This window comes from Malania oleifera, chromosome 1 (assembly GCF_029873635.1).
Source record: "Malania oleifera isolate guangnan ecotype guangnan chromosome 1, ASM2987363v1, whole genome shotgun sequence".
In the NCBI taxonomy this organism is placed as follows: Eukaryota; Viridiplantae; Streptophyta; class Magnoliopsida; order Santalales; family Ximeniaceae; genus Malania; species Malania oleifera.
Genome location: NC_080417.1, coordinates 81142203 through 81167931, shown reverse-complemented (window position 1 = coordinate 81167931; position 25729 = coordinate 81142203). Strand labels below are relative to the sequence as shown.

The 25729-nt window shown below is 33.6% G+C and overlaps 1 protein-coding gene across 2 annotated transcripts in view; it reads left to right on the top strand.

Moving 5' to 3' along the window:
* LOC131145049 (protein SWEETIE) overlaps positions 1–25729 on the top strand; it is a 146930-nt gene that overhangs the window by 90082 nt on the left and 31119 nt on the right. For both annotated transcript variants that reach the window (XM_058094101.1, XM_058094092.1), the window contains exons 26-31: positions 1035–1184; positions 1399–1448; positions 1592–1691; positions 1794–1850; positions 11918–11985; positions 23563–23656. In XM_058094101.1, the coding sequence (XP_057950084.1) occupies positions 1035–1184; positions 1399–1448; positions 1592–1691; positions 1794–1850; positions 11918–11985; positions 23563–23656 (519 nt within the window). The remainder of the gene's footprint in view (positions 1–1034; positions 1185–1398; positions 1449–1591; positions 1692–1793; positions 1851–11917; positions 11986–23562; positions 23657–25729) is intronic.

The following is a 25729-nucleotide window of genomic DNA, read 5'->3' as shown; positions in this document are numbered from 1 at the left end:
TAATTTCATTGGAATACTGTGTCGTATTTTAGGCAGGAGTGGGGATGTCCTATTAATAGTTTGTCTCTTGCAATTTAGAGGTTTTTGCAAGAGGAAGCCCTATGGAAGTGCGCTGTTTCTTCAACATTTGGTGTATTTAGTTAGAAGAACACAATGCTTGAATCTCCAAGGTGTCTAAACTCTTGCAAATCTGGTTTGGAGCTGGATGCTTTTCCTTGTTTCACTTTGGTGTTGTACCATTGGCATGAAAAGGAATTGGAGAGCTTTGCTTCGTTAGTCTCTAATGTTGTTTTATTTTTAATCTTTTGCTTTCAAGTCTGTATGGAGGATGCCTTGTCATCATCTTTGTATGATCTCTGTTTATCTCTTAATAAGTTACTATGCTAATTGAAAAAAAGGATTCTCATTTTCAATGCTTTCAGGCAAATACAGGACACATTATCGAAGGATTTGGCTAAGTTTTGGCATGGCTGACTTCTCTCAACATGCAAATTTTCCTTTTCCATGAGATAGTCTACTCATAATGGAATTTATTAATTAATGGATGGATTGTGGACTACTGAGCAATTACCTTTGTTTACATATGCAATGTGCAGTAAAGAAGGTTTGGTTATTTGGATTTGAAGGAATGACTATTACTTCGGATTATATGACTTTATTCTTCTTTAACTTCCTGTGTCAATTCTTTAGGCAATGCTGGGTTTGAGAACTTTGATGCAAAAGATGTTGTCACTGGTCATGTTCCTGCATAATTTGTTTGAGCTTAATCCTTCTGGTTTTCTTCCTTTATATGTGTGGGACCTCTGATCATATTGTTTGTTCTTTAATTTAATTTGTGGGTTCTTTTGAAAGAAAAATGCTCTATTGATGTTGCCCTATGCAGTTATGGGAAATATATTTTAGATTCTGTTGCTGGTTGTACTTAGTATTATTGGGATATTCTTGGAGCCGTCGTACTCATTTTGCACCTACAATAAACTTTTTTCAAAACTGATTTGTCATTGTTTGTTTCTCACACCTATTTTAATTTGTAGGCAACACTAAGTCTTGCTATGGACATTCTTCTATCTGAGGAAAATGGATTGCTTGACCGTCAGCAGGGAGTTGGCCGTCTTATCAATGCTATTGTTGCTGTTCTTGGTCCTGAACTTGCTCCAGACAGTATTTTCTTTTCACGCTGCAAGGTTGTCTTTTTGCATTATATTGGATGCTTGTACTGCTATTGTTTGAACTTAGATAAGAAAGTAGCCTATTTTATTACTATTTCCTTATGGATATATATTGGTTGAGAGACCACCCTAAACTACATTATATTTTGATGTGAACTCTTGTTCTATCTTTATTAGCTAGTTAACTATAGTGGATTTCATATATATGATGTGTTTGGTTTGTGCTCAGTCTGTTGTTGCAGAGATAAGCTCCCTGCAAGAAACAGCTACCCTTCTGGAGTATGTCAAATTTCCTTTTTCCCATATTATCTGTTCTCTTTTTTGGTTGAATGAGAGGGTAGTTCTGACTACTACTGAAATAATGTGGTTTTGGTGAAATAATTAATTTGTTTTGCTCCATATTTCTATTTTGAATATGGCAGGAGCGTACGGTTTACGCAACAGCTTGTTCTTTTTGCCCCACAAGCTGTTTCTGTTCACACCCATGTGCAAACTCTCCTCCCAACACTATCTTCAAGACAGGTTTTGTTGTGTAAATTATGGAATAGCTTCCTATCAATAGTAGTGTTTTTTTCTTCTTTTCTGTGAAATGTTTTAATGCTATTGTTATTTTTCTTGAAACAGCCAACTCTAAGGCATTTGGCTGTCTCCACTCTACGACATCTCATAGAAAAGGACCCAGTGAGTAAATAAGAGTTGGTTATTCTATTTTCTTTGCATGTTTCAAACTTCTTTTAAGTGCAAAGTTTCCAATGAGAAGTTTTTTTGTCTAATATTTGGTCTTAGCTACTTAAAATATGCGTGTTTGTATATAATTGTAAATTGTCTCTAATATATCGGGGAGAGTTAGTCAATAATATTCTTCTATTTCCAAACTAATAAATGTTTTTTAAATTTTTTTATCACTTTTAACCTTTGTTTTTTTGTTTTTTGTTTTTTTCAAATATTGTATCTTCTTTGTTTTATGACAATTGTATAAATAAACGAGCCTAGGCCAATGTTTGGGCTCTCGGTATTTGGACCTTGGATTTGAATGTTTCACCAATATAAAATTGTATTGAGTTTTGCCAAAGCCACACAACCCCAAATCCAAGGCCTCAAATCTGTATTTGCAAACACATTCTAAAAACCAAGGGTTGTCATGTCCCTATTTTTGGCACATGACTAGTTGTGGCTTAGTCCAAAATGTGGAGCCACCAAGCCTGGGAAAGAATTTGTTTTGCAGAACCGTCATTTGAAAACAAGTCAAAAGCCAATTAAGAGAGTGAATATTTGTTGGAACACAAAATACACACACACACACAGAGACAGATATATATATATATATATATTTCATGAAGCAACCAAAAAGTTTTTCCTTCATTGACAAGCTCTTTACATTGTGGGCTGTTCTTTACATACATCATTTTTTACACAGCCTAGACTAAATATATGTCTGCCAACAAAATACATGCTTAATATCTATAATATCTTCTTGCCAGCCTGTAATACATGTCAAAATGGCAGTTTCTTGGAAAACTTAACTGGTGGGGTTCTCATTCAGTTTGAACCTGAAATTGTTATGGAGTGGGGTGAGCAACCACAAGCCTAGTAGACATTCTTAATCCTCGTTCAAATAAGGATTTCCATATTTTAATAAATGATTTCTTATATGCATGCATAATCTTATGGTGCATGAATACTCTCTTTATTCTAAGCCATGTGCATGAACACACCCTTATCATAAGCAATCTCTTCATCCAAAGGTACCATCACAAAACATTCAAATAGCATGAATTTTGATGTTTTTTCTGACTTAGCAGTGTTGTCTCAAGCAAATGCAATTTTTATCTCGAACAAGTGCCAAATTGTAGCTTGCCCAACCACTGCTTAATGCGGAAATACCCTATGGAGATTTAGGGCCTTTCACCCATAGGAGACAATCCCAACTTACTCAAATTCCACAATATCGCATCCACAAACAACACACAATGCCAGCTATTTCACACCATAGCAATTCAACATATGCATACACAAGCTATGCCATGCCAAGTAAAACCATCATCCCTAGGAAAGTTTCCAACTAAATTAAATATGCAGCTATGACAACCAAAGAGAACATATATGCTGCCATATCAAGTAATTAGAAATAGCAAGCTTAAATCTTCCTTATTAGGATTCAGTTCCATGCAAGCTTCCACCTCTATTTCCTTTGAATACCAAAAATGCCTAGATGAATAAATGAAAATTAATAACACCTACCTTGATTTTCAGCTTCTTCAAACTAAGTTTAAGTTTCCCTCTGAAAATTTCCTGTATTTTCTACTGATTTTTCTCTGAATTTCCCTAATTTTCTGCAGAGTTCTCTCTCTCTCTCTCTCTCTCTCTCTCCATAACTAAGGTTTATAGAAGAGTTTGTGGTATTTTATATGTTGTGGCTGCCCTGTAGGGCTGAAATGGTTAAGACAGCAGCTGCTCGCTGCCAGCTGCCTGCTAAGTGTCTCCTTCTAGGCTGGAAACATGGCAGGACTGCAGCAGCTGGTGGTGACAACAGTCCTACAGTGCTGCCATCTGTGTGCTAGGTGTTGGGGCCTGGTCTGGAAGCTGCCATGTGGCTGCTGCTGGTTTGTAGTGCTGCCAGGAGTCGCACCTGGTTTAAGCATGGCCCATCTTGTTTTTCCTTTTTTTTTTTTCCCCTCTCTCTCTTTGGTCCAACTCTTATGTTGTTTTGGTTTTACAATGTTCCTCATAATTTTCTTTCATCTAGGCCCCTCTTACCACTAATAAATCGAGTGGAATTTCAAATATCAGTTAACACAATTAATGAATGACATGGTTAGTATGAACTTGTTTAATGCAAAACAAAGCAAAAAAAAAAACGCAAATTGATCAAAGCAATTTAATTTAAATTTACTGTGGCCTAAAGATTATGGGTGTCATAATTCTCACCATATTTACCTTCGTAACATTTGACTTAAAAAAGCAGGGTAGTATTAGCGAGTGCTTCTCATGCTCAGAGTTGGGTACCTTCAATGCAATGAGGTATTCACCCATGCAGCTATCTTAAATCCCAGTCAGTAGTATTTCTAAAATCCTAGTCAGCATTAGTATCTTATATTCATCCTTCTTTGAAGGTCAAGACCTAAGTTGGGTTGACAAATATTTAACACCATCTATTGCTGATTAGGTGGCCTTCTAAGGATTGATCTCTTGGGTGTGTGCAATGTTTTAATTGTGAACAGAGACCCTCTTTTGCTTTGCTCTGCTTAGAAGCTTGGGGTACAGGTTATGCAGTTTCTTTCTGGAAAGGTTTATGTTTGTCTGGTGTCCATGGACGCTTTTTTGTTTACCAGTTTTAATGGTCTTGGAAGGGACAACAGTGCTACAGTGTTATGGAATTAGAACTGTTCTCTCTTTGCAGTTCTTTGAGCTATTTTTTTGGGGGGGGGAGGGGGGGTGGGCGGGTTGAGAATGCTCACATTTTCAATGGTTTTTCTCCACCTTTGCAGCTGCTTTGATTGGGAATTTGCCTTCTTGCATTTTGTGGGCTCTCTTTTTAGTCATTTTCTTGGATTTTTTTAATGATTTTTTTATGACAGTAGGAATGATTGCCATTGTTGGTTCAATGTCTTCTGTTTTATTTATTTCAGATACTCTTCATGAGGAAGGGGCCTTTGATGGATGAGGACCAATATAAAGAATGAGTGGGAGGAAGTCTTGTTGAAGGTAGAGATTAGTTGTAAGCACAAAATTAGGAGTAAGTGGTGAAAAGGGGGAGATTGCATCATTTTCTTGTTTGTTTTTGTTTTTTTTCCCCATAGGATTGCTAATGAGGTAAGTAGAAATATGGTTGGAGAGTTGGAGGTGGAGATTGGTTACACATCTCAAAGTCTTTTTCTGATGAGATTAGTCAATTTGTAAAGTTTTGTTGTCCTACGAGCATGTTTAGAGGACAATGATTCGGGGGTTTTGATTTTAGTTATATTTCTGATGAACAAAGTGTTTGGTTGGAAAGGTCATTTTCTAAGAAGGAGGTGAAGGAAGCTGTGTTTAGTATAAAGAGGGACCAAAAATTTCTACGTGTCTTGATGGTTTTACTTTATCTTTATTTCGTATTATGCAGAGTCATCTTTTGTAGGTTGTTCATGAATCTCATGTTAGCAGTGTGGTACGTAGGACTATTAGTTCTATCTTCTATTTCTATTATTCTTTTGCATAATAAGGATCACTTGACGCAAATGCGAGTGATTATAGGCCAATTAGAGTGTTGACTAGTGTGCATAAGATTTTAATTGAGGTCTCATCTAAAAGGTTGTGAGTTTTTCTTAGGAAGCATTTGTTGGAGTCCTTTGATCTCTTTAAAGCTCATTAGAAGTTTCATGAGGGGGTGGTTATCCTGCACAAATTTTGGGTTATCTTTCAAGATTCTTAGGGATATTGTAGCCATGGAATTTGGGATGTCGACATTAAGGAACTCACATTAATCTTTTGTAATAGGCACATTGGATTCTCTGGGAATGCAAAATGCCCCTAGAACATGGCTAGTCAATGGTCACCTCTTCATTAGTTAATTTTGGATTATTGGGCAAAAAATATGTATGCCCCTTCTTGTTCACAAATAATAATATGCACATGTGCATATAAGATTATTACAATTATTGTTCTTACATATACATTTGGACATTAAATTACAAGAATATGCATAGTATTATTATCATTACAAGTCAATGGCATTTTGGTAATCTTATTGAAATACCATCAAAGTACCTATATTATGCCAAACATTGTAATCTTAATGAGCATATCAAACAAAGATATTTTCGTGAGATAATAATCGTGTTCCTGCACATCAGATACCCATTAAAGTGATTCCATGAAGGTATTTAGGATAACCTGAGTCAGACGCCTCTTGAGGGTTATGGCATATCTTGGAACCATTAATTTAAAAATTTCTACTTATATCTTAGCCCATAATAGGTATAGATTGGAGCATTTGTGTTATTCTCGTTAGGGCTTCAACACTCTTAGGTAAGCCAAGCTATCTGTTAACCATAAGAAATGTACTTTATTGCAAGCTAGAATGCTCTTCGTAGGTCTCACTAGTCTTACGCATATAATAGAAGTAGTTGACCCAGAGATTTTTAAAGGCATTATAAAGTGGTTCAGGCCTGTGCCTATAATTGTTTTAGTGGTTTGTTGTTTTCATGGCCTAACTACTTTCTATGGGCATTTGATTAGTGGTTATGATACAATTATGTCTCCTTTCAATAACTATCTTGAGAAAGGAGAGTTCGTTGGAACATGGACAAATTAAAACTTTCTCTAAAATTCGGAAGAAGATGATTGAAGCATGTGCACTTAGGCATCCTGATTTTTGGTGGTCTTGAAAGGTTTCTTGTGATGCCTCTAAGGTAGGTATATGTGGTGTTTTGAGTAAGGATGGACATCTATTAATTCTTCAGTAAAAAACACTCAATCGCTAAATAGAGGTACATTACTTGCAATGAAGAGTTTTGTGTTATGTTTAGAAATTGGGATAGACACTTCCGCAATTAGAGTTACTCTATTTTGGAGTTGAGGTGTGATAATGAAGATGCTATATTAATACAAGAAATTTGTCACCAAGCCTGAACAATACCCACTTTTAAGTCGCAAAATGCAATCTTTCATTGCTTCTCAAAATCCACTTAAAAAGTGGTTCTTTTTCAGCACTTCTTTTTAACAAGTACATATTTGTTTTATAAGCACATTGTTGGGAAGATGCCAAATGCTTTTTTTGTGCAAGAACTTGTTTTAAGTGATAATTGTTATACACTTTTCTAATTGCTGCCAAATGTTATATTAATGGCGTGGAAACTATTAGATTACCACTTTACCTAAAAGCTTAACCTATTATGTTGTGGGCCAACAATGTATATCAAGCTTTAACTTTAACCTGCAAGTGCAGTCTAATAACATCTAAGGAGAGAAACCAAGGATGATTTAAACCGATTACATGAAGCAAAATATTTATAAATACCGCACAATAGATGCAAGGGACAAGACTAGAACCATAGTTATCAAAAGAACACTAACATCCTAGCGAACCTTGTATTGGTATGAAGGTTCCAAAACGTGGTACATTTTCATTTTCAGACGTTAAATCCAATGATCTAAAGTATTAGTTCAATAGTTTTCACATAACATAACTTTGAATTAGTTAAAAATGAGGAATCATCACATTTTAGTCCTATTTCTGTCATTTATTTCACAACAGAATATCTCTTATGGATTTAGAGCACCTCAACTTTATCTCCAAAATATACAAGTGTCCTTGCAACGTTTTCACCTGTATATCTATTTAAGTGTATCCCTATGTTCCACATTTTAGAGCATGTGCCATGCTGCAACTCCGTTCCCTTTCCACAAGCTAGAACGTTTCACGTTCTAGGTAACATTGACTAGAACCCAGGACTTTTGGTAACCAGCTCTAATACCATGTTAGATTACCACTTCTCCTAAAAGCTTAAACTATTAGGCTTTGGGCCAACAATGCATATTGAACTTTAACAAAAACATTCACTTATTTGACATGGTACTAACCTAGGCACCAATAAATAAGGTTGTTTTCAGATGTCATCTTAGCTAAAGCTTGCCTGTTTTTTGCTGCATCTGCATGGCTATAGTCTAATGCATTGTTCATAAGGGATGCCTCGTCAAAAACTTAAGAGGAATTTGTCGCAGAAGATCTAACAAGTTATCCTAGCAGTCTCTTTTTCTTGAATTGGTTGCTGTTAAGACTGGAACCCAGTGGGGAACTGAGGATTGCTAATAAAATCAAGAAAACTATGAGAGACTTCTCATGGTCTGAAGTCGGGGTTTTAGGGATTATTTAGTAAGGTGGGAAGAGGTTTGCGGGTCTAGATCAGGGGGAGGGCTGGGTCTTGGAAAATTAGTGTCTAAAAACATCTCCCTCTTAGCTAAGTGGTCTTGGAAAATTGGTGTAAAAACATCTCCCTCTTGGCTAATTTTGAACCACTCTTCCACCTTAACATACGCATCTCAGCAGCTTTCATTTTTTGTACATGTTGTTTTTTAGTTGCCCAACATACTGAGGCATAAAACATAGCTAGCCTTATAGTCGTCTTATAAAACTTTCCTTTTAATTTTAAGGGTATTCTTTGATCACACAACACACCTGACACATTCCTCCATTTTAACTAGCCTGTCTTAATTCTATGTATTACATCTTCTTCAATTTCCCCTTTAGCTAGCATAATAGATCCAAGATATCTAAATCTATTAATGCTATTAATCTTTTGATTAACTAGTTTAATCTTCTCTCTATAGCAACTTCTTACATTACTGAAATTACAGTTCATTTCTCTTATTCCTACTTATCCTAAATCCTTTAGACTCAAATATGGCTCTCTAAAGTTCTAGCTTAGATTCCACTTCACTTCTACTATCATCAATCAACATGATATCATCTACAAACAACATACACCAAGGGATCTCATTTTGGATAGTCGTAGTTAATTCATCAATTACTAAAGCAAAAAGATAAGGACTAAAAGTAAAACGTTGATGTATACCTATTGTGATTGGAAACTCTCTAGATTCCTAGAATCTCCTCCTACAATCCTAACGCTAGTCACTACTCTATCATACATATCCTTAATGACCTCCGTATATCTACTGCAAACTCCTTTCTTTTCTAATACCCACCAAAGAATTTCCCTATGTACTCTATCATAAACTTTCTCTAAGTCAATAAAAACCATATACAAGTCCTTTTCCCTAACCTTTTCCATTAAACTTCTTAAAAGATAAATAGCTTTTGTTGTTAATCTCCTAGGCATAAAACCAAATTGATTTTCTGAAATCTTCATTTCTAATCTTATTCTATGTTCAATTACCCTTTCCTGTAATTTCATCATATGACTCATAATCTTAATTCCACGATAGTTATTACAACTTTGAATATTACCTTTGTTTTTGTACAAGGTACTAATGTACTTTTCTTCCATTCTTCTAGCATTTTCTTGGTTTTTGTAAGTGTTGAATAGATTAGTTAACCAAATAATTCCTTTATCCCCTAAACATTTCCAAACTTCAATTGGTATTTATCTAGTCCTATGGATTTCCTAGTCTTCATCTTTTTTAATGTTATCTTAACTTCAAGGGCTCTAATTTTGTGAATAAATCTCCTATTAACTCTTCTTCCTCATTTGTCACTTATAAGTTCAATATTTCATTTTGGTTTTCATTAAACAATTTATCAAGGTATCTCCGCCACCTCTCTTTTATGTCTTCTTCTCTAATTAAGACATTATCATTCTCGTCTATATATATTTTGTATCGCCTAAATCTTTACATTTTCTTTCTCTAGCTCTTGCAAGTTTATAAATGTCTTTTTCTCCCTCTCTTGTATCTAGTTTAGTATATTAAGTATCATAAGCTCTATGTTTAGCTTCATTGATAGTCTTTTTTGGATTTTTTCTCGCTTCTTTATATTTTTCAAGATTTTCTATATTTCTACAATTTTGCCATATTTTATACCAAATTCTTTTTGTTCTAATAGCTTTTTGGACTTCTTGATCTCACCACCAACTTTCTTTACTACCTGAGTATCTTGCTTTGGAGTCACCTAAAAGGCTAAAACCTCTTTTGCTATCCTTACAATAGATAGAATTTGCCTTTTTATTCCAAACAATATTTGCTTCAACGTTATCCCCTACTATCCAATCACACTCTTTGTTCATTTTATCTTTGAATTTTACTATATTATCTCCCTTCAAGTTCCACCATCTAGTCCTATTGTGTTGATTTATAGTACTCGTTCATTTTTTAATTTGTATGTCTAGTACCAATACTCTATGTTGTGTAGCCAAACTTTCACCTGGAATAACTTTACAATCCTTACAAGATAGACGATCTCTGTTTTTAGTTAAGAAGAAATTTGCTAGCTTTTATTATATCCACTCTTGAAAGTTATTAAGTGTTCTTCTCTTTTTATAAAGCAAGTATTCAATATAACCAAATCATAAGACATGGAAAAATCTAAAATTGTATCACCGGCCTAATTTTCATCTCCATATCCATGGCCTGCATGTATCCTCTAATATCCTATATTATCCTGCCAATGTGGCCATTCAAATCAACTCCTATGAATGCCTTTTTAGACATTGGTATCCTTTGTACAATACTATTCATATGTTCCCAAAATTGTCTTTTTAGATTTTCTGCTAAGCCTGCTAAGGGAGCATACATGCTAATGACATTCACTATCTCCCGGCCTAAAGCTATATGGATTTTAAGGATCCTATCCCCTATTCTTTTAACATCTATGCATTATCTTTTAGGTCTTTATCTACAATAATATCCACCCCGTTTTTATGCTTCTCTTTGCAAGTGTACCAAAGTTTAAATCCTGATTTTTCAATTTTCTCTAGCTTTCTCTCCCATCCATTTCGTCTCTTGAAGGAAGATTAAGTTAATTTTTATTCTAAACATTATTTCCACTATTTCCATACTTTTTCCCGTAAGAATCCCTATATTCCAAGTTGCTAATCTTATCTTAGTTTCTAGTACTAACTTATTAACCCTCTCCCTTTTATACTAACCCGGTCTATTCCCTTGACCTTGGTGAATTTGGTAAAAACTCATGATAATTAGATCTGATAAAATTTTTCGCTTACTGTCAGCTACTCAACACAACCTTACTCCTTTATCCAGGCTTGGGACCGGCTGTGTGTACAAAGAATTTGTGTTACACAATACTATCGTAAGTACCTTTGATGCAAGAAATTTGATGCTCCTAACGAAAATCAATTCAAAGAATATCTAAGCAACGAGGGATTGCAAGAATTCTTCAAATCTAAATTCAAGAGTCATATCTAAGAATAATGAAGAAACAAGATTCCTTAACCCATAAAACCTTTATTGCTTCTTCATGATTTTAGGGCTGAAGAAACAAGAATCCTTGGATTTGTTCGAGTCTTTAGGGGAAAAGAAAGGAAAGAAAGGAAGTTCAGAGAGCGGATTTGTTTGATTGGTGAGAAACACAACCAAAAAGAGAGAATAGAATACAGGAAAATGAAAGAAAGAAAAAGAAAAGAAACCATTAGAAGTAGAAGTAAACAAAAGAAAATAAGAGGAATTTAGTTGGTGAGGAGTTTATTTTTTATTTTTATTTTTTGTATATAATGAATCCAAAATTTAATATGAAACTGAGATTATTAGATTTAATTAAATGAATTTCCTTATGAACAAGGCTGATGTGGGACACAAACAGAAAGTCAGAAACTGAGACAGAAAGAATTAAGGAGAGAAATGGAAAGAATAAAGAGAAAGGAAGGAGGAGAAGAGGAACTGATGCTGGGCAGAAAGTGGGAACCATGCAGAGAGAGAGAGAGACGGAAAAAACAAAGAGCATATAAACAGAACAGAGGGAGAACAGAAAGGGAAAGGAAGAAGGAAAAAGAAGAAAGGAGGAAGGAGGAGGAGAAGACAAGAGGGAGAACCTGGGCGAGAGGGAGAGGGAAAGAAAAGGCGCCTGAAGCCAGGGGCAGCAGATTCTGTACTAGGAAGCACAGTTATTTTGATTTCATTACCAAGGACTGCTTTCTTGGGCCTATCCAGTTTTGATTTCTGCTCTCGTTAATCTTTGTTATTCTTCTAACGTGGTTTTGTAATCTATGCACTGGCCAGTCTTATGATAATGATGATGATGCTAAAATTTTATTTTATTATATTATCATTAATTTTTACTTTTTTTTTTTTCACAGGTTGCCATTATTGATGAGCAAGTAGAAGATAACTTGTTCCATATGATGGATGAAGAAACTGATTCTGAGTATGTGCATAATAAACTCTCTATGTCTCTCTGTCTCTCTTTCACAAACACACGCACACACACACGCACACCCTCTCTCTGGGTTTTAGATTGTTTGATAATTTGTACGTCATGAATGGTGGCCAAGCATAGCCAGATATAGCTAAAAAATAGAAGGAAAAATAATGGAAGTTTATTAACTATGTATAAAAGAGGTAGTTGATATTGTTTTACTTTTTGGACGAATATTTGGTTAATTTTTGCAATTGTCAAATTTCTATTTGTTGTCCTTCACTGCTGCAAGTTGTAAGCAATTAATTTATGCTTTTTATTAATCAATTGCAGTCAAAATGAGTTGTTGCCCTTAATTTTACTGTATTAATAACCATATTTTCTCTTGAATAATAAGATTTAAGAACTTGTTTTTGGATGTAAAACTAAAAGTGGTCTTACAAGAAAACTCTTTACTGTTGAAAACACACAAGAAGAGGCTTGTGCGCTTGAATGTCTTTGTTTTAAAGTCATTATATTTTAATAGTTCGACATGATTTTTGAATGTGCATGGTAGTTATCAATAACTAGTTTCTCCAATTGTTTTGGATTAGCTTTGAGAGGCTTCCATCAGAGCTAACGACACCTTGTGACTTAGATAGTGTAGGATGGAAAGATGGATTAGGATTTTTTTCCTATATAGTATTTGTTACACTGGTATTGTTTGTAAGTTATGATACTCTGTTATTGTACTAGTTTTTTTTGGATATTGTTATAATATTAAGAAACTTCCCAAAACTAACATGCTTTTGGATCATTAAAACTTTATCATTTTGCATCATTTTATTTACATTTTTGTGCGCTTTTTATATTAATAAATGCTGTTTCACCCATTTAAATTGGTCTAGGTGATCCCTTTATCTTAAGTTTTGATGACAACATGGCCCTTAAGTTCTTTGCAGTCATCCCTTTCACATGCTTGTCGATTTTGTATGTTTATATTGCTCTCTGTCCTCTCACCTAATTTTAATGTGTCTGTGTGTGTGCGCATGCACTTGTAATTAAGTCATTCAAAAAAAGATGTTCAAGCTTAAAAGGTTTTGAGGTACAAAATGAGGTCAAAAGGAGCATAACTTGATGTTGTGAGAGTAGGGATCATGTTCCATGTGTCCTTTGTTCATCGGTTAAGTCCAAGAGTAGAGAAGTCAGATCCTCATGCTATCTATTGTATTATTCTAGGCTACTTTTGCACTCAAAAGAGATATCAATGTTATAGCCTTGCTTTACATCGATTCTTTGTCCTTGCTAATGTCACCATTTTTGTGTCTACAACATACTATTCTGATTGCTTGAATCCTGCTGACCTTGATGAGCCCCTTCTGCAACTTATGCTTCCAAACTATTATCTTTGCCCAAGTCTCTGCATCTTCATCTAGGTTAAGTACATCTCATCGTTTGGATCTTCCCAATTTGTAGGTGTAACCATATTGGTGTCTTAAGGGAGGACAACCTCCTCCAGATTCCACTTCTATGCTTCTAGTTCTCTTATAAAGATGTTGATCTTCCTATTTCTGTCCATTTTTTCGTACCCACAATCCATCTCTAATTTTGTTTGCTCAATTTCTTGTCACCCTCATATTAATGTATTGTTAGTATTCCATCTTTTGATGCTTTTCCAAAGCTTTTTTCTATATCCCTATCCCATTTTGGATGGAGGGCTACAATAGTTGAGGAAATGTGTGTTACTGGATAATAATACACTGGAACTGGTGCCTCTTCCTCTTAATAAGTTTGTGGCTGGTAATTGCTAGATGTATACCATGAAAGTCAATCTAGTTCGTTCCATGGCTCGAAGGCCCACCTTGTTGTACTTGACATTGGCTTCTGAGGACCCATTTGGGTAGTCAGCATTTTGGTGACTGTTCATAATCCAAGCATGTATAGACAACGAAACCATTAGTTATCTAACCTGTCCTTTTATTTTAGGAAAAGCGAAGTCGCCATGTTATTTTAATTTTTGAAAAGGTATAATAGAGGAAAATATTTTGAAAAGAGATTAGGTTTGGGAGTTTTTGAATAGGGAAGCTAATACTTTAAATCCTTTTTGTTTGGAATTAAAAGAATTAGCACCCTAAAACACCCATTCCATGAATGGTTACCGCGCTTACTTTGTGGGTGTGTATCTTGTTGGAAATATAATAAAAGGAAAAAAAATTTACTAATAAAAATAATACTAAATACAAATACAAATACTTATCAGAAGCTGAGGCGTGGAAGGATCACTGTCCTTAATGTCAATTTCATGCCTACGGAGAACATTTATCGGTGCATATAATCACCACGCTCATGACCTCCAGGATTACTTGGTTTAGTTTTGTGTGCGCTCACAAACACCAAAGCTATTGGTGATGTAGTGTCATTCAGTTAGCCAACATAATATAAATCTCAAGATTGTGTAGAAGATAAAGTTATTTTGAAGAAGAAAAACTGTATCTTGAAATGAAGCTGGATCACAGTTTATATAGGTAAAATTAAGTATAACTTTCAGCATGATAAATACGAAACCATTAAAGTAGTAGTTAATATTTTAAAACATTAAAACTAATATATTAAATTTAACGTATACTTAATTAAAATAAAATTGCGACTATTATATAGTATTTATCAAATATATATATATATATATATATATTAAAAAAAATTTGAAACATCCAACATAAATATTAGCAATCCTCAACATAGTTCAAATTTAAAAAAAAATGAAGAAAGATAAAAATCAGCGTTGGGTAATTACGAGATGTAATGCATTGGGTGACAATACCTTTCAGTTTGTATTGCACTTAGAGAGAATATGTTATGAGCTACAAGAACTTGGTGAATATTAAATTCTTGAATCAAATTCTTTTAGCATAATACTACAAACATATCATTCACATAACATCTCTAGACACAAAACTTCTGTGGGGTGATATGAATAGGCCATGCACTATACTTCGATGTTCATTAGTGTTCTAGAATGTTTTAGCCTAGTAAACTTTCATAGGAAGCAGTCCCACTTCCACACTCACATATAGGGGTGAGCATAATTCGGTGAAAACCGAATTAACCGAATTAACCGGCCGAAATTGGTCGGTTCGGTTCGGGTAAAAAACTTGGTTCGGTCAGTTCGGTTGGGATTTTACAAAAATTCAGTTAATCGGTTTCGGTTCGGTTAACAACCAAAAATAATTCAGTTAACCGATTAACCAAATTATTAATTAATTAAATTTTAAGTATAAATTATGAATATAATTGTTTTTTATTATGAACGTGGATATACCTTATGGAAATTAATGTTGTCGTCGAAGGGGATGACAGCGCTGACAATAAATTTTTTCAGCAAAAGTTTTTTCATTTTTTTATTTTCAATGTTTCGATAATAACAAAAACATCGCCTTTTTTTTTATTTATTTCCACTTGATTTGCGAAGACCTAGAATAAATAAATAAATAAAATTTATTGCACCTCAAAATAAATAAGCCTAAGTGATAGAGTAAATGCATTAACACAATTATTAAAATAAATTAGTTATGAAATTTTTATTTAATGTATAATTGAATAAATTCGGTTAAAATCGGTTAACCGAATTACCCGAATTGGTAATTCGGTCGGGTTCGGTTCGGTGTGATTCAGTAATTCGGTCGGTTCGGTTAACAACATTATTTAACCGAATTTTTCGGTTAATTCGGTTAATTACCCGAATTTGGCCAAACCGACCGTTTGCTCACCCCTACTCACATAGGTAAATTTGTCGAGTGTGTAACTGTAACTAAACACATTGCCTAACAAAGGATATGGATTTATTAAGAGATAAACTTAACCTCACAATCATTACAGTTGCACCATTAAAAACACCATAGGGATGATAAAAATAAATGATAATGCTCACCAAACTACTCAATGACTTGTTATTACCCATTGAACCTAATTTGTGGGATTTCCAGTTACATAGGTTGGGTTGCCATCATTAGTAGTTTATGTTAAGGGCTTAAGACACATCCTCCTAGATGTTTATTTTTTATTATTTTTTTAGCTAGTCCTTTAATTAAGGAAATCATTAATCAAAAGCTGTTTCTCAATTCTCGTATTTTGATCATATTGATAGTAGGTGCCCTCACATTTTTTGGATCACGCTAATAGTAGCCCAATTTGACTATTCATTTAGTTCAGGTTAGTCCACAAATATACTAACCAAAACCAATACTCTGACTTTGTGTTTATTATCCACTTGAACAATGCACCATAAAATTACACAATTATGTGTATTATTATTATATTCGATTTTTCTGTGCCATTTAAGGCTCATAAATTTAGGTGACTCCATCACCACACTACGGCTCATGAAAATATTGTTCCTTTTTTGCACCTATCTTGCTTTGCAAAAACATTAATAATAATTATTGACCATTAATTTAATTGCATGTTTATGCACCACCATCTATTTGACATATGAAAAGAATATAAAAACATTTCAAACCCCACAATTAAAGATAATAAATTTACGTGCCTTGCAAAAAAATCACGTAATGGTATAATTGGGGAAAATATTATCTACTGGAGCAATAGAAAATAATAGCGTTGTTTCATTTATACACATATGCATCTCCCATTTAAATAAACAAGTCAAAACCAGCAATAGGAAGCGAAAAAAAACAAAAATAAAACTTCTAATTCAATTGTTTAAGCCACAATTTTTTCACTTGACTCTGATATGATAAATCTCAAACAATATTATAGCTGTTATAAAATTATAACCCCCACACTTCATTATATTCCAAATCTGACAATATTTGAATAAGTAAAATATTATCACGCAAAAAACATATCTCTAACACGATTATACCAAAAAGAAAAAAGTTGAGAAACAAATAAAATTAATATAAAATACACAATACTCAAGAATGCACTCATCATACAAGAAAGCAATAATAACATCAAAACTTTTGTAGTCCAGAAACTTAGAGAATATACAATATATACATATATATATGTATATATATATATATATATATATATATTAACTACAAATTAAATTTTTAGTTATAAAGATAAAACTTAACTAGAATGGCTCAATAATTTATAATGACAAAGGTGCAAATCTAATCACGTAACAATGGTAGGAAACTCACTCCACTTTTATAATATTGAATTATTAAAACTTTGTATCATCTATTTTTTGTTTTAGGATCATTAACAAAATTTCCATACCATTTCCACAAATTTAAATACTGCATAGGTAGCATTATATTTCATTTGTATATAATCTGATTAAACAACTAAAAATACAATATGAAAAAATTTTCCATAATATTAGTAATGATAAATAATAATAATTTAATATGAAAATTACATTATGAAGTCATGTATCATGAGATTCATGACTTACAAATAAGATAATATAGTAACCTCAAATTTAAGTGTTCAAAATTCAAAATTTTGAACAATTGAATAAATATGATTATTGAAAAATATAAAATAATACCAACAAATCAAACCAACCTTAATGGAATCAAAGGTCGTTTTGTTTTAGTTTTTAATATATGCAATTTATTTGTTTTAGATAATAGTGCTCGAATTTAAGATTGTTGGAAATATAATAGAAAAAAAAATATTTACTATTAATTATTATATTAAATAAAAGTACAAATACTTATCAGAAGTTGAGTCGTGGAAGAACCCACTATCCTTAAAGCTAATTTCATGCTTATAGAGAACATTTCTCGATGCATATAGTCACTGCGCAGACAACTTCTGGGATTACTTGGCTGGCTCGGTTTTGTGTGCACTCACAAACGCCAAAGCTATAGGAGATGTAGTGTCATTTAGTTAGCCGACATAATATAAATCTCCAGAGTAGATGGTAAAGTTATTTCAAAGAAGAAAAGCCGTATCTTGAAATGAAGTTGGATCATAGTTTATGTAGGTAAAATTTAAGCATAACTTCCAGCATAATGAATACAAAACCATTAAAGTTGTAGTTAATATTTTAAAATGTTAAAACTAATATATATAAATTTAACGTATACTTAATTAAAATAAAAACTATGACTATTATATAATATTTATTAAATAGATAGTTTTTATTTATTTTTAGCTAGAGAAAGGAAGGGTAAGGACTTAGGAAATGTAAAATGTATAAAAAGTGAGGATGATATTGTCTTGGTTAAGGACAAAGACATTAAAGAAAGATGACGAAGTTACTTTAGTAAGTTGTTTGATGAAAACCAAATAGAATGCTTAAATTTAGATTTGACAAAGGAGAAAAGACTAAAAATATGAGATTTATTTGTAAAATTAGAGTTAACGAAGTTAAGTTTGCACTAAAAAAGATAAAAAAAGGGGAAAGGATCGGATACCATCCCAATTGAAGTTTGGAAATACTTAGGTGATAACAGAATAATATGGTTAACTAATTTATTTAATACAATTATAAAAACTAAGAAAATGCCAGATGAATAGAGAAAAAGAACTTTAATACCTATATACAAAAATAAAGCAGATATTCAAAATTGTAATAACTATCTTGGAATTAAACTTATGAGTCATATGATGAAACTATGGGAAAGGGTAGTTGAACAAAGAATAAGGTTAGAAACGAAGGTATCAGAAAATTAATTTGGTTTTATGCCTAGGAGATCTACTAACTAAGAGTATTCAAAATGAGGTTCCATGGTTTATGTTGTTTGCAAATGATATAGTATTAATTAATGAAACTAGGGGCAGAGTAGAGGCTGAGTTAGAATTATGGAGAGAAGCTTTTAAATCTAGAGGCTTTAGGATAGGTAGAAATAAGATAGAATATATGAAATGTAATTTCAATAATGGTAGGAGGAATATTAGAGACAAAGTTAAAATTGATGATGAAGAAATAAATAAAACTTGTAGATTTCAATACCTTTGATCTATTATGCAAGCTGAAGGAGACATTGAAGATGATGTAATCCATAGAGTTAAAGCGGGTTGGGTAAAATGGAGAAGTGCTTCAAGTGTGCTTTGTGATCGTTGACTACCCTTAAAATTAAAAGGAAGGTTTTATAGGATGACTATAATACTAGCTATGTTATATGAATTAGAATGTTGAGCGGCGAAGAAACAGAATATATCCAAAATGTAATAGTTGTCGAGATGAGAATGCTTAGATCGATGAGTGGTATAACAATGAAAGATAAATTAAGGAATGAACATATTCATGGTAAGTTAGGTGTAGTTCCTATAGAAGATAAGATAAGGGGGGGACAACTCAAATGGTATGGACACTTGCAACGTAGGCCACATAGTGCGCCAGTGAGGAAGAGTGAGTTGGTTACTGTTTTGGGGGGGGGGGACAGTAGAAGAGGTAGTGGTAGACCTAAAATACCGTGAAAAGAGATAGTGACTAAGGATTTAATAGCCTCGAATCTAACAAAAGAAATGGTCCATGATCACATAAATTGGAGGAAAAGGGTTAATATAGCAGGCTCCACTTAGTGGGACTTAAGGCTTGGTTTTGCTGTTGTATAGTTTGTTTTTTTTGTTTTTTTTTTGTTTTTGTTTTTATTTTTATTTTTTTTAAAGTTTGAAACATCCAACATAAATATCAACATATCTCACATTTTTTAAAGCAAGTTTCTAAAAGAAAAAATTTGAATTTTGGAAAAATATTAAAATAATTTGGTTTAAAATTTGTTTGGTCAAAAATTGACTATCGACGATTGCCAAAGGTCAAACTTGCTTCTTTGTTCATCTCCTTAACCACTACATGTCATTTGCTTTTGCATCAATTAGATGCGAAGAATGCATCCTATATGATCTTTAGGAGGAGGTCTATAAGGAGCAATTGGCTGGTTTGTTGCTTTGAGGTTGTCACAATTTGTGCTCGATAATAGTCTCTAGAGCATGGTTTGAATGATTTATTTTTGTAGCACTTAAGCGTCATAGCACTTAAGTTTGATCTTCGTTGATGCATGATACATCACTCAGTATTTTATTTGTAGGATTCTACTCATTGTGTATGTGGATGATATTTTGATTACTTGTGATAATGATTGAAGGATTTTGTGTGAACTAAATTTCATACAAAGTATTTAAGGGCATTGATAATTCTATAGATCTTGTTTGGGAATTTTGTATGAACTAAATTTCATACTAAGGATTTAAGGGCATTGATAATTATATAGATCTTGTTTGGGGACTGTTTGAGAACAAATGAAGCATGTACCTTTTTTAGATTAGACTGAGCTATTGGGATCCAAAACTGTCAATACAAAAATGGATCCTAACAGCAAGTTAGTATCAGATGTAGGTGATTGTTGGCTAGCTCAGGAAGATACCAGAAACTTGTTGGAAAGTTGAATTACCTCATAGCCATTGGACATGATATATCCTTCACAACAAGTGCTATGAGCCAGTTTCTTGATTCTATGAGAACAAGTCCACTAGGATGTAGTCATTCATATCTTGAGATACCTAAATGGTGCACCTAGGAGAGGTCTCTTATATTAGGATCCGGAACACACTTGTGTTTAGGTATGTATATAGGTGCATATTGGGCTTGGTCACCTAGTGATAGAAGATCTACAATTGGGTAGTGTGTTTTTGTTGTTGGTAACTTGATATCCTAGAAAAGTAAGAAACAAAGTCTAGTGGCTTGTTTAGTGTTGAGTTAGAGTTTGGGCCATGGTGCACATTATATGTGAGCTTATTTCACTAAAGAACATGTTAGAACAACTTTATTTTCCGCATTCTCAGCCTACGAAGTTGATGTGTGATAATCAAGCCACTATTCCTTTTAACCTAGTCTTCCAAGAGTGGATGAAATACATGGGGGGCATAGTTGTCAAATTGAGATTCCAAATTCCAATTTTTGAAATTGATGATTAAAAGTCTAATTGAATCAAATTGAATCGTAAGATTTGGTAAAAAATTCCAAATTAGTTCAAAATGACACGTATATTTCGATATGCAGACAACAAGCAAAGTAGGAAAATGTGTTAAAATGTTGACAATAGAAAAATCATATTTCATGTGTATGCACTCTCTAAACAACAGAAAGTAAGTGAATGAATCAAGAAAATTTAATAAAAATATAAACTTTGTGCTGTTTAAGGGAAGGAATTAATATCCTGGAAAAGTAAGAAGCAAACTCTGGTGGCTCAGTTAAGTGTTGAGTCAAAGTATTGGGCCATCACCCACATTATACATGACCTTATTTCGCTAAAGAACATGTGAGAAGAACTTGATTTTCCACATTCTCAACTTATGGAGTTGATGTGTGATAATCAAGCTGCTATTCCTCCAACCTAGTCTTCTATGAGTAGATGAAATACATTGAAGTTAATTGTGACTTTGTTCGAGAAAAACTTGTTGAGAAGCTCATTATGATTCTTGAAGTTTGAATCACAACTTGCTGATTTATTCACTAAAGCCTTTGGGGGGGGGGGGGGGGTGGATAGTTGTCAAATCAATATTCGAATCATGAATCCAAATTCCAATTTTGGGAATTGATGATTATGAGTCTAATTGAATCGAATTGTAAGATTTGATAAAAAATTCCAATTTGCAAAACAGTTTGATATGACACAAATATATTGATATATGAACAACAAGGAAAATAGTAAATTTTGTTTTAATTTTGACAATAGAAAATCATATTTCATGTGTATGTGCTCCCTAAACAACAGAAAGTAAGTGAATGAGTCAAGAAAAATTAATAAAAATATAAATTTTATGCTGTTGAAGGGAAATATTTCATTCATATTCTTTCTTGAATTTAAAAGGAAAGAATTAATTTAAAATAATTATAATAATTGAAAAAAAAAAAAACACTAAAAAGCCAACTTTGAATCTTAGCAGCACAATGAAACATGAATACCACCTTAGCGGATGAGTATGTTGCTTCTTCCCAATGGGAGTACACTATACCCCTCCAAGAGTGAAGAATGGTTTGGTGAACGCAACATAAGGCTTGAAGTTCTATTTTGTCTTCCTTTTTAGCACGAAACTGACGTAGACAAGGAATGGAAGGTATAACAACAACAACAAGCCTCAAGTCCCACTTTGTGGGGTTGGCTATAAGAATCCTTTTTCACCAATTCACATAATTGAGGGCATTTTTCTCAACTGACGTAAGAGCTGTTAAATCCCTCCCTTATTATCTCATTTCAAGTTATTTTAGGTCTATCCCTACCTCTTCTAGTACCATTAACAATAACTATCTCACTTCTCCTCCTTAGTGCACTACTTGGCTTCCATTTCAAATGCGCAAACTATCTAAGATGCCCCTCCCTATGTTATTCTCTTTTGGTGCTATGCCAAATTTATTGCGAATAATGGAAGGTAATCGAATAAAATAAAAGCAATAAAGAAAAGATTCTAGCAATTATGTTAGAGATTGATTGAATCGCAGATTGAAAATCTTAAATTGAAGGCTAGGAGCAGATGATATATATTCTCTAGCTTGAGGGGCAGTGTTACTTATTGTTTTATTTCTTGTGTTTGTAGGCATGAGTGCATGAGTTAGTAAGGGTAATATGGTCCTTGTAATGTGCTTGGAATATGTTATAAATAGAGCAAGAAACCTATCGTTGTACTGATGACTTCCATTTTACCTAATATTTTAGCATTATCAGTTTTTCAAACCAAGTGGGAATCTATCTTGGATTTAAGTGTGAAATTGTTTGTGCTAACTTAGCGTCTTTTTCATGTGAGTCATAAACTCATAATTGTGTTTAATATATATATATATATATGTATATGTATATGTATATATATATATATATATGTATATGTATATATATATATATATATTTATATATTTTCCTGAAGCTCTTACAACACATGTATCGTCTAGATACTTTATGAATAGATGAATAAATCAAACCCAATTTTATAAAAATTTCCACGCTGATAGGATGCTTTTTTAGAAGATGAAGCATTTTTCAAATGTGAGACATTTGCAGAGAGATTTTATTTTCATGTGTTGATGCTTTTGTTTAGGGCATAGTAGAGGGGTGAGGGATGGACAGAATAATTTGGATCAAAGATGCAGAGCAAGAATTTTATGACATGGGTGGTAACTTTCAGTGATAAAGCAAGAAATGGATACATCTGTTGTGTTGTGGGAGTGGTACTTGTAAGGTGTTTATGATGTTACAACCATTAGAATCATGGAGCACAGAGTTCTCTGGGAATAAATGTTATTGATTGACTTTAGGGGCAGTAGGTAGGGGATGTGTAGGCTTAGAAAACTTAGATTGAGGTAATAGCAATGATTTCATGGACCTTCAGCTTTGGAAGGATTCTGTGCTCTAGATAGGTAGAAGAATGGGAAAAAGGATTTAGGATTCATATGGCTGGCCATGATGGTAGAACTTAATGCTTGGTTGTTGTGTGTATATCTGTTTTTGATTCAAAGTACTGCTTCATTTCCCCTTGTGCTTCTGTTTCTTTTATCCTGGCATCAGCTGCCATAATATTTTAGAATTTTTGGTAATTCATGAGTTAAGGCCTAGTATATGCAATTATGATATAGTATTATGGGTTTAGATTTTGTAGTAATGTTTCTTCTGTAAATTCATTCCATTTTTTTAGGATTGGAAATTTGGTGCGTACTACAATTATGAGATTGCTCTATGCCTCATGTCCTTCGTGTCCATCTCGTTGGATATCAATATGTCATAACATGGTAACCTTTTCCTTTCATAAATGCAGTTCTTTCTCTTGCACCTGCCATTATATGCTAAAAAACTTTATTTTATGAAGCTCTATGATTCATCTCTTTATTATATTGTGAATGCATATACGGTAGAACTTTTGTGGAACATCTGCATGTATCCTGATTTGTTCTTTATTTCATGAAGATTAGGAAAATGTCTCTTATATTTGGTTGATGCCTTACCTGGTAGCACGTGCACGTTTCAGAGAGTAACGTTTTTTTTTTTTTGGTTAGAAAAAGGAACATTAACAAAAAATAAAGAAAGTTACAAAGAATAGAGGACAATATATCCTCCTAAGAACAAAGAAAGTATGAAAACAGTTACATTAGGCTTGATGTAGGACAAGAAGCCGAACCATAGGAAAACCTTTGTTGGTGAATAAATCAAAATAACTGGGTCAAGGGGTGGTTGGTTTAGTTAATTGTTTATCGTGTGTTTAGTTTAATTAGCATACAATTATGCGTATTTTGGGAGCTTGTTAATAATACATTTTTATTTTAGCGGTGTGTTTTTAATTTCATGTAGTTTAGGGGTTTATATGTAATTTCTTGTATTAGAGGCTTTCTTATAAATACTGTGTTAAATCCATGTGGGAATTGGTTTTTGTTGAATTGGAGGTGAACATGTGCTTCCCCCTTGTGTCTCCTTTCTTCTCTTTTCCTCCTTCCATCTTCTTCTTCTTCCCTTCTCCTCTCCTGTCCTCTCCTCTCTCTCTCTCTCTCTCTCTCCCAAATTATATGTATTCTGTAGTTCCATGATGCTGTCCTGTATCATTCGGAGCCCAACCACAATCACAACATTCTCACTCTTCTGCTTCCTCATCCTTCTTCCCTTCCCCTTTCCTTTGTTCCATCCTTAACCCTTTGCTGTCTTCTAATTCTTTTCTGTATATCTGCTTCCATTTCTCTCTCTGCTGTTTTCTGTTTCTATTCTGTAAATCTGTTATGTTCTTTCCCTATCTCTCCTTCTCTTCTTGTGCTCTTCTTCTAATTTACTCACACTGTTCCCTCCAATCTCTCTCTGATTTCTGAAGTTGCTGTCCTACATCAAAATCAATGCTAATCACTTTGAATTATTTCAACCTTGCATCAAACCAGATAACTCCAACAGCTAAGTTCAGAAATTGCAGGAAAATCCCAGAAATCTGAAGGATTGATCTGGTGTAACTTCCAGCCAAATTACAGTCGTGTCCCTCAAATTCAAATCCTATCTTCCAGCCACCATATTACAACACTATCGATACCATAGAAAACAGACTACTATGAAAGGCTCCCTTCCAAAAATTTTCCATCCGATAAACAGGGTGGACCATGCACCACCTGAAAATTTTCCAAGCTACCCCCTTTTGAAATCTCTAATTCCCTGTGATTATTTCTGCACATCACCACATTCATTGCAATCCTGATCCCCTGATCTAGGTTCGCCTCAAATTTCATTGCTGGAGGACCTTCTCCGGCGGCTCACATGCCCCACGGGTTGGAAGAGCACATCAAGAAAAGTGCCAGTCTCTCCTTTTTAATTTCCAGTTTCATGAGAAATTAGTCCAGCTGCAGGACTTTGCTTTTTCTTTTTCCCCATTATATTATGATCTGCAGTGTGATATTTTGATTGTTGACATGATATTTTGTGACGAAGTGTAATATGTTGATATTAAAGAAACTGAAGTATCAGTGTACTATAAGCACTTTGGAGCATTGATTTTTTACTCCTAACAATAAAAATTAGTTTGCATTGCCGCATTTGTGAGCAATTTGTTTAATTTCTTAATCTTTTTCAAGACTACATGTGAATTGAAGATGGTTCTTGAGCAATTGAGATTCAAACCTTAGTTGTTCAAAATGTGGAGTGGGCTTCAAATTAGAATAATTTGATCGAACCCTTAGTTGTTCACAAACCTCGTCTATTAGTAGACCTCCATCATTATCAAACTCACTATCTATAGAAATCCCTACAGTGTGAACGACGGCCACGGTTGGTGAATGATGGCCAACAGTTGGTGAATGATGGCCTTTTACCATGGTAGGTGAGCCACCGCCACCTAC